The 12,116-nt window shown below is 43.3% G+C and overlaps 4 protein-coding genes across 11 annotated transcripts in view; all 4 read left to right on the top strand.

The window, feature by feature from the left end:
• LOC125234119 (ral GTPase-activating protein subunit beta) overlaps positions 1 to 459 on the top strand; it is a 31,024-nt gene extending 30,565 nt beyond the window's left edge. For 4 of the 6 annotated variants that reach the window (XR_007177933.1, XR_007177936.1, XR_007177932.1 and 1 more), the window contains one exon: positions 92 to 457. The gene's annotated coding sequence lies outside the window, so the exon portion shown is untranslated. Of the gene's footprint in view, positions 1 to 91 lie in introns of all 6 variants that reach the window. The other 2 variants (XR_007177937.1, XR_007177935.1) reach the window with 2 other exon arrangements.
• The window catches only part of LOC125234127 (NAD-dependent protein deacetylase Sirt6), a 309,879-nt gene that overhangs the window by 103,634 nt on the left and 194,129 nt on the right, over positions 1 to 12,116 (top strand). The gene's annotated exons all lie outside the window — the stretch shown is intronic.
• On the top strand, positions 3,911 to 6,280 carry LOC125234129. Its single transcript, XM_048140326.1, has 3 exons — positions 3,911 to 4,116; positions 4,462 to 5,412; positions 5,568 to 6,280. The coding sequence occupies exons 1-3, from the start codon at positions 3,996 to 3,998 to the stop codon at positions 6,278 to 6,280; spliced, it is 1,785 nt and encodes a 594-aa protein (XP_047996283.1). The 5' UTR covers positions 3,911 to 3,995.
• Positions 6,251 to 12,104, top strand: LOC125234123. The gene is made up of 6 exons (XM_048140314.1): positions 6,251 to 6,563; positions 6,698 to 7,517; positions 8,859 to 8,964; positions 9,568 to 9,670; positions 10,090 to 10,187; positions 10,263 to 12,104. The coding sequence occupies exons 1-6, from the start codon at positions 6,391 to 6,393 to the stop codon at positions 11,969 to 11,971; spliced, it is 3,009 nt and encodes a 1,002-aa protein (XP_047996271.1). The 5' UTR covers positions 6,251 to 6,390; the 3' UTR covers positions 11,972 to 12,104.

The raw sequence follows: 12,116 nt of genomic DNA, 5'->3' as shown, positions 1-12,116 counted from the left end.
AAATAAATATATATGATAAAATGATGTGCGAGTGAGACATGACATGTAAACAATTTAGAAACGTTCCGAAACTGGTATTAAAACTAAACAGGCCTTTATCGTCTATCATAGATTATCTACCAACGTAAAGCCTAACCAAAAATATATGACTACGCGCCATCTTGCGGAATTTCATTAGAACTATTTTCTTCATACTAAACTGAACTGTCACTCCATACATCAGAATAACAGCGCCCTCCTGATAATAGTCATATACTTATGGTCAGGCTTTACACGGTTATCCTCAAAACCCTCGTCAGGTATAACCTTGTCAAGGAGTTATTGCAGTTCATGAGGGAACTCACTGACCAGAACTATTGGAGTCACTCTTTAAACCGCCCGCTTGAATGCAAGAATAGCTGTTACTATAACCGCCCGTGTATCGTGTGTATGGCTTGCCACAGACAGTCTTAAAAATTCATAATCTTAAAAAAAATTGTATGGAAACTGACATGTAGTGTTATAAGTATTATGCCTTATTACATGTTCAAACTGACTGACAGATCTGTCAGTGTCAATTCGCATACAATTTTTTTTAAGATTATGAATTTTTAAGACTATTCATATTCATATTCATATTTTTTATTGGTAAAAGTAAATTACATGTCAGTGGTTACATTACATTTCATTGTGTCAAATATCAATAAAAATAATAACAATAGGTAGTTCAATTAAATGGTTATATAATACATCGTATTCACTGAATACATTAGAAAATGCGTTAAATGCTTTCAAATACGAATCAATTTTACATATGCGTTAAATGCATTAAAGTATTAATTAATAATATATTAAAATACGAATTAAATACATTTTTTTTTTTTTACAATGTTTGTGTGTGGGTCGATGACACCTTATCGAGAAATTCATCGATGGTATAACAGGCCATATTTAGTAATAGTGTCTTAAGTTTGTTGGAAAATGTGACGTCGCTGGGTGCACTTCTGATTGCGATAGGTAATGCGTTGAATAATTTAGCCCCCAACACACTGACTGATTTCTTGGCTTTGGCGGTATTATGTGGCGGGATCAGAAGAAGACTTCCACCGCGCGTGCTTCTGCCTGACTGCTGCTCACGGGTTTTATACGAGCCTATATTATTTCTAACATACTTACATGCTTCTAAAATGAAGACACTAGGCAATGTTAGAATTTTAAGATTTACGAATAATTCGTGTGCCGAGTGGTCGTATGGTTTCCTCGCGATTATTCGTATTGCGCGCTTCTGAAGTTTGAACACTCGCTCACGATCGGCCGCTGTCGCCCAGAGGTCAGCACCATAGGTTAGGATCGAATGAAAGTATCCGTAATATGATTTTTTCATATTTTCGTCTGAAAGTGTTGGGGCCAGTCTTGACAATGCAAAGGCAGCTGAAGCCAATTTATCACAAGCCATGTCTATGTGAGCTGACCACGTTAGACCCGAGTCAATGATGAAGCCTAAGTATTTAGTTTGCTCAACTTGTGGTATTTGAGCGTTAACAATATTAATTTTTAACTCCGTCTGGGACTTTCTTAGTTGGAAATGGATTAAGTTGGTTTTATCCAAATTAAGGACCATACCATTGGCACGGAACCACTTTGCTATCTGGGTCATTACATGAGTGAGTTTAAGCTTAAGTTTTTCAGTATTGTTATCGCTGACTATAATACAAGTGTCGTCCGCGTAAATTACGTATTCCGCATCTGAGCTAGCAGCGGTTATGTCGTTGACGAGCAATAAAAACAAGTAGTTACCAATCATGGATCCTTGGGGCACGGCACATTCGCCCACCGTCTCCAAGCTGGACTTGGAGTTCAGGACGTGGGTGCGCTGTACTCGGTTTTCTAAGAAGGACGCAACTACCCTGTGAAAGCTACCCCCCACTCCATAGCACCTGTCTGTGGCAAGCCTATGTCTGAAAAACGTCGTTCGATACACGTGCCAAAAGAGAATTACTCGTTCAGAAATCCATGTATGGCACGCTAAATGAAATTGGTAATACGTTCTAGAGTAAATGTAATTTTTTTAAAATTAAATGTACACTATAGTTGTAGATTCCCTACTATATAATTCTGTTCGGTACATTTATTAGAATATACTATTTAATAGTACTTAGAATCCAGATTCTCAAGATAAAAACAGAATGTCATAGGTATTTATTGTACAAGCAAGAATCTAGCTGATTTTGAACAGATTTCCAAGTCGTAGAGGGTGTTATTCGAATATTAGAAAACATAATTAGGATTATTATAACTTTAAGACTGATGTGTAATCGTGCTTAATAACATTCCTTGTTAATGTTGCAGTATTTTAATAATTTAATTTGCTTATGCATAATTTATATCGTTACATAATAATAAATTTAACTTATTTAAACAGTGTTTCATTGAGTATGCATATAAGTAGTAAGGGTAATAGAATTTAACAATGTATAAATTAAATTTATATCAAGCCCCATAACGATTGATAATATAGAAAATTCGAGTAAATTATAAAATTAAATAATGAAAAGGACGTTTCGCGACAGTATCAAGCCCGCGAGATATTCTACCGGATTGTTCTAACTGTATTTATTAGAGCAACCCTACGACTTCGCGCCCTACTTAACTCCTTGGAGTTACGTACATAATTGTGCGTCCGAATAGGAGAGTTTGGTGCAAAGAATATATTTCACTGTTCAGTATTTCCTTGCATCCAGGGGCCCATTTCTCAAAACTGAAAGTTACAAGCGGAAGTCTCTTTTGAATTTGTCATATTACGCCGTGGCTTGCGTGGGCGACGGTCGCGCGATGGTCGCGCGACGGCGATGCGACGCATACGAAATCAAACCTTATCGATATGGAAGTATGAGACGCGACGGCGCCGATCGCGCGACCGTCGCCCACGCAAGACACGGCGTTAGACATTGACTACCACTTGTAAATTGTAACTTGTAGCTTCGAGAAATCGGCCCCAGGGCTTTCACTGCTCGCGTCGACATTTTCTGTTTGGTACTTGATGGGTACTTGCATCAAAGAGCATTGAATCTCTACGTTTTATACATGCTTTTTTATATTAAAGGAAAAAATGGAAAAATTTACGCTTCCGGCGGGACTTGAACCCGCATCATTTGCAATCCAACAAGATGTAATAGTCTGTCGGTAGATGGCGCTAGACGTCACCCCAAGACGTGGGTACATAAGGAAAGGCATGGAAAGATTTGCGATGTCCGGCGTGGCTTCCGTAGCTCAATTGGTTAAGAGCCTTGCACGGATTGCAAATGATGCGGGTTCAAGTCCCGCCGGAAGCGTAAATTTTTCCATTTTTTCCTTTAATATAGAAATGTTTAGAATCGTTAGCAGACGTTTCTGCTTGTTAAAAATCAATTTAGTATGGGTTAGCACATTGTTACTGGTGAATTTTCAATATAACTTGAGACTCCAGTGCCGTTACAAGATGTAATAGTCTGTCGGTAGATGGCGCTAGACGTCACCCCAAGACGTGGGTACATAAGGAAAGGCATGGAAAGATTTGCGATGTCCGGCGTGGCTTCCGTACCTCAATTGGTTAAGAGCCTTGCACGGATTGCAAATGATGCGGGTTCAAGTCCCGCCGGAAGCGTAAATTTTTCTATTTTTTTCCTTTAATATAAAAATGTTTAGAATCGTTAGCAGACGTTTCTGCTTGTTAAAAATAAAAAAATAAAAAATTATACATGCTTTGCATCAAAGAGCATTAAATCACTACGTTTTACTTTGCATTACGTTAAATTTTTCGGATACGAACTTTTTTGAATGCTACAACTGTCAAAACCGCCTCTGGCATGACCGTTCCAATTTCAAAACTGATTGACGGAAGCCGAAAATCATGAAGTCGTGAAAATTTACATCAAAAATAAACTGTTCCGCACTCGTGTTTTTTGATAAATATTTATTTGTATAGACTGTAGATTGTTGTTACGTTTTTGTAAAGGATAAATTAATGAAGTGAAGTGATGTTGATCAGTCGGGTGCCCGAGGAGGGTGCGGGGCGGGGCGAGCCGGCGGAGGCGCCTGGTGGCCAGACGGCCAGTGAGCTGTTTGAGCTGATGAGCAAAGACCATGACTTCGAAGCAGGTATGTGCACTTTTCGTTATTGACAGATGTTTGTAATTATGTTTATTATTTACCTACTCCGTTGAGGCATGAATTAGGTAGGAGTACCTACGATGGAAAAACTTGTTACTTATTGATTTGTGGACAGGATTTTGCGACTTGCAAGTCATCATAGACAGTTGACTAGTTGAGACATTAGTTGTCATCGTAGGTATTTGCCTTTAAACTCCTCAGGTGCCTACTGTAAATCAATTCCGGACCACACCACATGTATTATAGAGTAGGGCAAGCAATGTGACTTTAAGCTGTGATATAGGTAATAATTTAATTTATTTATTTCGATACTTGTCAAACTTCTCCGTACAGGAGACGACCCTCTTACAACCAGCGACCTCGTGCTGCTTTACAAGAACATCGACCTTGGGACGCAGCTCATGAGCAACGTTCGCGAGCGACCCAACCAGCGCGTAGAGACCGTGTACCACGACGAGACCGAAACCGACTCCGACCTCGGCGAGAGCTGCAGCAGCGAGGAGCTCCGCAACATCATGCTCGCCAACAAGGAGAGGATCGACTTGTTCACCAACCCCCCCTCCCTCAACTCCCTCTGCCACAAACTAGGCGATCTAGAAATACAAGTCTCCAATATCTCCAACGACTTGTACGACGACCGCCACTTTCTGAACAGAGATCCGTACATAAAGGAACAACTCCAGCACCTACAGCTCATGTCCAGAACGAACGAGTTTAACGCCTTGCTCCCGGCTTCGCTGCTCGACTACATTTGCTGCAAGCGCTTGGAAGACAATTACAACTTCTACATGGATGACATTATTACATACGTTAAGCACACTATCGATCAATTGAAACGCATTAGCAACGGGGATTATTTGCCGGAAAAAGTAAAGAAAAAGTGGAGGGAATCGGACCCCAAAAGCATTGAGAATGCGTCGAAAATTTTGACGACGTCAATAAGCATGCCTCTGCAGGTGAAGCAAAAGACGACCGGGTTGACGCCTGTCTGGGATGATATCGTCCACACGGAAGTAGACTTGAGGTCGCTCGTCAAAATAATGGAAAAGAAAATCGTTCTGGAAGTTCCGAGAATGATCAGCGACTCGTATAAGTTTTTCAGCAGGTATCGTGCTGACAAATTAGTGATGAGCTGCTCACGGCGCCAGAGCGAAGGCGAGCGGCCAGAAACGAAGTCTCGTGTGGACGTCGTGTTAACAGTGCAGCGCGCCGCCGCCGGCCAGCTCGTTAGCAACATCCATTCTATCATGGTCCTACAACACGAGGGCCAAGCTGCACGAACAGGTTATTCTTTACAGTTTTTTGACGATGCATTGTGTCAATAAATTTCATGCTTTTATTGCTATTAGTTAGTTAGTAGTCAAAGTAACCCTTGTATTTCTCCATAAATTTCCGTTGTTTGCTATATATTCTTATACTGATTTGGTTTTTGATTACAGATCGTCCTAAGATGTTGCCTATAGAATATCAGAAGCCAGAGCAAACTGACGAGTTAATACCGAAAGTCATCGAGGTCCTCGAAATTGAACAAAATACAGGAAACAGGTCTAGTGGTCAATCCGATGAGTTCGGTTCTATATGCTCGATTTCAGATGCGACAGATTCAAAAGAAAGTGACGGTAAGTCGAAGGAGGACTCTGACAGCTCGAGCACGGTGCCGCGGCCCGGCAGCCCCAGCGCCATGGTGCAGATCCTCACCTCGGCCGCGCGCGTCTTCCGCGCCGAGGCCGCCTCCGAGCACGCCACCCCCAACGACTTGACCTTCTCCATCACAACCATTAACCCAGAAACATCTTTACCCGAACAATGTACTTCAGACTCCGTTTATGCCAAACCGAAGAAGTCTCCCGAGCGAGTCCGAATAAAGTCTCCTTACGAAAATAAATCCTTTGTCATAGAGGAAAGAAGAAGAAAGAAACTTTTAGAAGTTAAGGAACGGCGCGAGAGACGAAAAATGGCTTCGAACGAAAACAGTAAAGTGGCAAAACATAAGGCTTTTCCACAGGCAGTTAGCTCGGTCACCAAATTATCCATTACTAACAAAGCTTTTTACAACTCTATATATGGGCAGAATGGTAATGGTGAGAACGGTAAGCGAAAGTCTGCAACGTCAGTCAACAATGGTAACACGCGCAAGGGGAGGCGAAGATAGACGAAGAGATCGAAGAGTCGGACGAAGAAGACGACAGAGAGGGAGCGCTCCCGGACAGAACTCTTAAAAACATCTCCAAAGGCCACTTCTTAGACGACGCTGAAACGGAAATGTCATATCTGCAAAGTAAAAATGACAGCGACTTTCTGCGTATCTCGACGTCCACATCAGTAAACTCCAACGAATCCGTAACCAACTTGTGTGCTCAGTCAGAATGTTGCTCTCCTCTTATGAGCGTCAAAGTTACTGAACAAGAGCCTGCTACTCCTGTAGAAAAGCAAAGGTAATTCATTCGTTCACAACATTTTTAAATGCGGAAAAAATCTAAATAAGCAGAGTCTCCGTTCATCTACATGTAACTGTCTGTATCTTTCCTCATTTGTATTTGAACGTACCTAATTCAATTTTCTTTGACAGGGTCAAGCTCGAAGTAGAAGTTACAAAACCTCAAGAAGCTGCAACTAAAGACTGCACTACCTCATCTAAAGTCGATAACGATAAAGCGCCTGCTTTAGAATGTCGCCGCAGTCTGGAAAAGATTTTCACATTGATGAAGAAACTGCAGCAGATTGAAACCTCAGAAAATACAAAGAAGAAGGCACTGGCCAACGAATCAAGGAGATTAGTAAGTGAAAGCGGTTCTAGTCTAAAACGACGAGTGTCTTTCAGCAGTCCAAAATTAGAGAAACTCTCAGATCGACCAGAAAAAGCTAAAGAAAGACGTGATAACTCTCCTACAGCTGCCGTGCCTAAAGTCGTTATCAGCATGAAACCACATACAAAAGCGGACGATAAAAACCGCAACAAACCGAAACCCCGCGTAAAGCATATTCCCGAAAATCCTTTAAAAGCGATATCGCAGTTGCTCCACGATATCGACAACGTGCAGAAGTCTAGACCGAAAATAGCGGATCCAAAAGCTGTCAACCGGTCGATAGCGACGGAAAACGAGGAGGTAAAATTACAGAAGAGGCGGTCGCGGGTCGGGTCGCCGGCAGTGGACGAGCCGAGGATTCCGGCCAGAGTGAAGACGCGGTTTGTGCGAGAGGAGAGGCCTGAGGTCGTAAAGCCGCAGGCGCTGGAGAAGAAGATCAACGACCTGATCGACGAGGCCAAGGAGGCGCGCGGAGAGGCCGTGCGCGGCCCGCCGCGGTTCAGCTCGCGCCTCAACGCGCTGGCGCAGCCCAAGCGGACTTACGTGCAGGCGCTTGCTGAGGACCTCCCTAGGCGACAGCAGGTGCCTACAGTTTTGCATTTTTTTCTCTTTACCTTTGGATACCACCAATTCTATAAAAACAGATCCTTTAACTTAACTTGGGTTTCGCTTGGCGATGAATTGTTTGTACTTGACTCTCTCTTTGTAGGATTATTTGTGCATTAACGGAATGAGCCCATAGGACGACAACTCCTTTCAGGCACCACTCGTTCAGCGTTTTATGACTTGACTGCACACTCTTGGCTCTATAAACTCTTTCTTGTGTTAGTTGGCCAGTGTATGTTACTCGCAAATGGTCTCCTTTCCTCAGTCACAAAACGCAAGCTCTAACTACAAGATCGCTCTTGTTCGCCGACCGCCATCGCATCAACGTCGGTTAGATGCACACTCTCTGAACTCTCTTTTTTGGCCTTAAAGAATACCTATAGATGATGCAGGATACGATAAGGCATCTCATTCCCAGTTTTTTTTGGTAGCTTATGTAGGTATGTTTAGTGACAGCGTCTCCGTAGAGCTGCTAGACCAAACCAGGAGTCAAGGCATATTTTTGATTAATGCGGCAGGAAATGCTGATCCGCCATTGACTTGTACAACCATCACAACCGATGTAGGCTGTAGACTGCCTCCTCAGGTTGCCTATTTGCCTAAGCGCTGCAAGTGAAACTATCATCTAGAAAGATGCTTTGGCCAATAATGATGACTTACCCTCTTATTCATAAACGTTCCCTAAAGTTATCAAGCCGATAAAGTTCGTTTGTCGCTTTCCGATGTATTGGTGTGATAGAAAGGGACAATAGTACATTGTGCAACAAGGGGAGGATATTATATTACTAACGAGACGAGAGTAAGTTAAATCGCGACGGCTTGCCGGAGCGATTTAAAGACTCGAGTTAGTAATATTCATACTCCCCGAGTTACACACAAAGTTTTTCATCACACTCACAATGTAAAAAATATGTAAATTTGTATTTCATTATTAAAAAAATATGTATTTCATTATTCCCTTAGGGGAACCATTTTTCTAAAACTGACTCTCCGCCTGCGTGCAATAGCACATTTAAAGTGTGGGTATGATGAAAACGAACTTTATCGGCTTGATAACTTTAGAGGACGTTTATGAGTAAGGGGGAAAGACTAATCGATATATATGCAAGAAAGGTAAGTACGTATACTCTGTCAAACAAGTCTATCAGTAAATAAGAACAAAGAAAACTATAGGTATCCTTTTCTCTAGCACCCTAAAGAAAAGGACGCATATAGTTTTCTTTGTTCTTATTTACTGACAGACTTGTTTGACAGAGTATATAAGGTCAATCACTGGCCAGTTTATTTAAAAAAAAAACAATATTTGCACGTTGGCAGGCCCCTGAGCGCGCGCCGCGTCCGGGCTCGCACTACTCGCGCACGCGGCGCCGCGCGGACCGCCGCCTGTCGCCCGGCTCCGTCAGAGTGCCACACTCCTCCTTAGGTGCGTAAAGGTGAAACTGATTTTATAACTATATTGGCAGAAATAGACACTTAAAATGCTTGTACTTATTCTTAAGAGTATAGGTATATAATTATTGATTTGATTCGAACGTCTAAGCATACAATTATGGTCATTGTCCTGCATGTCCTAAATAGCATAGCGCTGGTGGGAACGGGTTCGACTAAGTTGATTGGTGGATATCAAACACATCCACGTAGCGCATCTCTGCTGGAAAGGCACCCTAAGAGTTGAAAGGGTTGGAGTACATGTAGTATTGTAAGAGTTAAAAAAATGTGCCATTTCTAATCTTTTTTTGCTAAGCTGGAAGAATGTCCTCTCCTAACATAAATTTGATAATTTCTGTTCTGCCTAGTTCCTACTTGGTAAAGAAAATAATCTCACATATGCGTAAGAAATTCCTCGTGAAAACCGTAATTTTTTAAACTGTATGCAAATACAGTCACAAGTAAAAACATCACACAAAACGAAGTTTTTATAACTCTTGTAAATAAGATTTCTTTGACTGTGACTGTACCTTTATCCACAAATATTTTTTGTCATTTTAAAATAATGAATCAATATTGTTTTTGAACCGAAGTGCAGAGCGTACCAAGCCGCGCCGCTCCGCCGCCAGCAGCCCCGAGGTTCGCCGAGTGCCCCCGCAGTTCGGCACGCTCGCCGCCGCCGCCGCCGATGCTTTAAACATGTGAGCACCCTCTCTCTCCCTGTGCGAGTGACAGAGACAAGTGCAGTACCACCTGCGCCGCTCCAGCAGCCCCGACTGGCTCCACAGTTCGGCACGCTCGCCGCCGCCGATGTTCTAAACATGTGAGCACCCTCTCTCTCCCTGTGCGAGTGACAGAGACAAGTGCAGTACCACCTGCGCCGCTCCAGCAGTCCCGAGTGCCCCCGTAGTACGGTTCGCTCGCCGCCGCCGCCGCCGCCGACGCTCTAAACATGCGAGTACCATCTCTCTCCCTGTACGAGTGAATTGGCATACTGCAGATATGTCCAACTCATTCATTAGTTAAGCTTAGCAGGCTACTAATATAAATATAGTTGACTACGCATGTTTTACTTTGTAGTAAGTAGTTGGTTTTGTAATATTATGTTATTTGTCCGTAGAAAAAAGAAGAGGCCAGTGGAGCCGGCCGTCGGTGGGCACAGCGTGGAGCACGTGGCGATCACCCGCGCGCCGCTGCTGCCCTGCGACGTTGAACTATGTAAGGCTCAGTCGAATGTTTAGTTAGTTAAACTTTTTACTGAATGTTCATAACAATTGCGGTTGTTTGTCGTAGCTTCGGGAACTTCATGTGCCACGGATGATAAGTCCAGCTCCATCGGCCTCAAACTGCACCGTATGGTCGACGCCATGCTCCACGCCTCGCGACCTTCCGACATGGCAGTTGCCGGTAACGATTCCAGTCCGTCGCTCGTCTGTAACGAGGAACTCATAGAAACTCAAATCTCGGACGAAATTTTTGTAGAAAATACCGCCCTTGAAGAAATCTTTACAGCCAGCAGCGAGAGAAATGATAGGCTTGAAAATGCGCATCTGATCACACCGGTGAACTCGGTCACTGAGCTGTTGGAGCTGGAGCACGCGCTGCACCGCAGCCTGTCGTCGGGCGCGTTCGGCCGCCCGCGCGTCAACAAGCTCACGCTGTCCCCGCGGCCCTCCCTGCAGCGCGTCGTCATGCACCAGTCTGGAGACACCACTCTCGTCCTCAAATCGCATCTCACCCAAAAAATACAAGTCACTTGCCAATCGTCCGATCATAAGAATGATATAATGGGGTTACTATCGAACACGCGGTTAGACTGTGAATTTTCTGGATTCCCGTTGCAAATATCTACCGTCGGCTATGCTTTTCCTACTTTTCAATGTCAAATAAAGAATATAACGTCAAGAATACTTACAGACGTGGTTGATACGTCAGAACCGGGGACGTCTTGCACGGATAGTGTAGAAACTGTGCTGGAGATCAAAGCTGAAAGGGGTTCGGCGGACGAGGAACGTGTCACCGGACAAGGTAACGCTGCCGATAATACTGAGGGAACCGCAGTCAGTATAGTTTCAGCGCAAACCGCAGGGAGTGGTAATAAAGAAGTCACAGCAGCAGCAACCATTAACAAAGCAGATAGTGAACCTCCTGATTATACTTCTTCTTTTGACATTTTGGTCGGGCTCCTAAACGAGATTCAAAAAATTACGACTTGCGGGGACGACGCTACAAACGCTCAAACGCTAGACAGTCTTTCGAGTGAGTCGAGTCCGGGAGACAATACCGCCGATCACCCTTCTAGCTCCGGAGACGCAGTGTCCAATTCCTGTATGAGCAGCGATGACCCACTTGGGAGCTTTATCCAGGAAAGGAAATCGGTCAGCGCTGAAGCCGTGGAGTTGAAACCGGTGTGCGAAGACAAGGAAGTATTGGCTAGAGTGGCGCCGGACCAGGTCGCCGCTAGCACATCTCAGCAAGCTGACTTAACAGCCCGTATCGAGACTTCCACTGGCACAGACGTACTAGCCTCGAGTTGCTCCGTGTCGGCTTTCACTCACTTTGAATATTCTGACGTAGGCTGTAACACATTGATACAATCCGGCGATCAAATTACAGAGCAAATGGGAATAGAAACAAATCGAACCTCCGTTAAATCACTAGTGCCCTATTATAATAATATATTTAAGGTCGAAAGGAAAAAAGACGTAACAGCACTCACACATTCAGTAGCTACTGGAACTAAAAGAAATGTGGCTGCCGTCTGTAACATTTTGGTAGACATTGCTCCAGTCCAAAAAAACAAAATAATTCTGGATAAATGCGAGGATGTAAAAATTGTAAATGTTAATGACAAAAAAGAGGTGAACAAATTTAGCCTGAATGTTGGCGAATTTGACTCTACGCTCAAAGTGAAAAGGGACATTCTTGTGACGTTTTATTCCATATTAGTTTTGACTGTATTTGCTGCCCTGGCGTTTCCGGAAATGCTGCAGTTCGCGTAACATAGGTGTGTATGTCTGAAGCTACAGCGTGTACGTAAATTATGGAAATTTGTTGTTATGATTGATTAGGTTTGTGTTGAATTTATTTATTTATTTATTGAGCCGTGAAAGTAAAAGTTATTATAATAACTTATTTATGCTGTTT

This window comes from Leguminivora glycinivorella, chromosome 15 (genome assembly GCF_023078275.1).
Source record: "Leguminivora glycinivorella isolate SPB_JAAS2020 chromosome 15, LegGlyc_1.1, whole genome shotgun sequence".
Classification (NCBI taxonomy): domain Eukaryota; kingdom Metazoa; phylum Arthropoda; class Insecta; order Lepidoptera; family Tortricidae; genus Leguminivora; species Leguminivora glycinivorella.
This window is presented reverse-complemented; position numbering and strand designations above follow the sequence as displayed.

Bases quoted from the DNA above. Each gene is read 5' to 3' on its own strand.
- LOC125234129 (XM_048140326.1), top strand. From the start codon at position 3,996: ATGTTGATCAGTCGGGTGCCCGAGGAGGGTGCGGGGCGGGGCGAGCCG. The intron at 4,117-4,461 runs GTATGTGCACTT...TTCTCCGTACAG, and splicing joins AGACCATGACTTCGAAGCAG to GAGACGACCCTCTTACAACC. The intron at 5,413-5,567 runs GTTATTCTTTAC...TTTTGATTACAG, and splicing joins GGGCCAAGCTGCACGAACAG to ATCGTCCTAAGATGTTGCCT.
- LOC125234123 (XM_048140314.1), top strand. From the start codon at position 6,391: ATGTCATATCTGCAAAGTAAAAATGACAGCGACTTTCTGCGTATCTCG. The intron at 7,518-8,858 runs GTGCCTACAGTT...GCACGTTGGCAG, and splicing joins ACCTCCCTAGGCGACAGCAG to GCCCCTGAGCGCGCGCCGCG. The intron at 8,965-9,567 runs GTGCGTAAAGGT...ACCGAAGTGCAG, and splicing joins AGTGCCACACTCCTCCTTAG to AGCGTACCAAGCCGCGCCGC.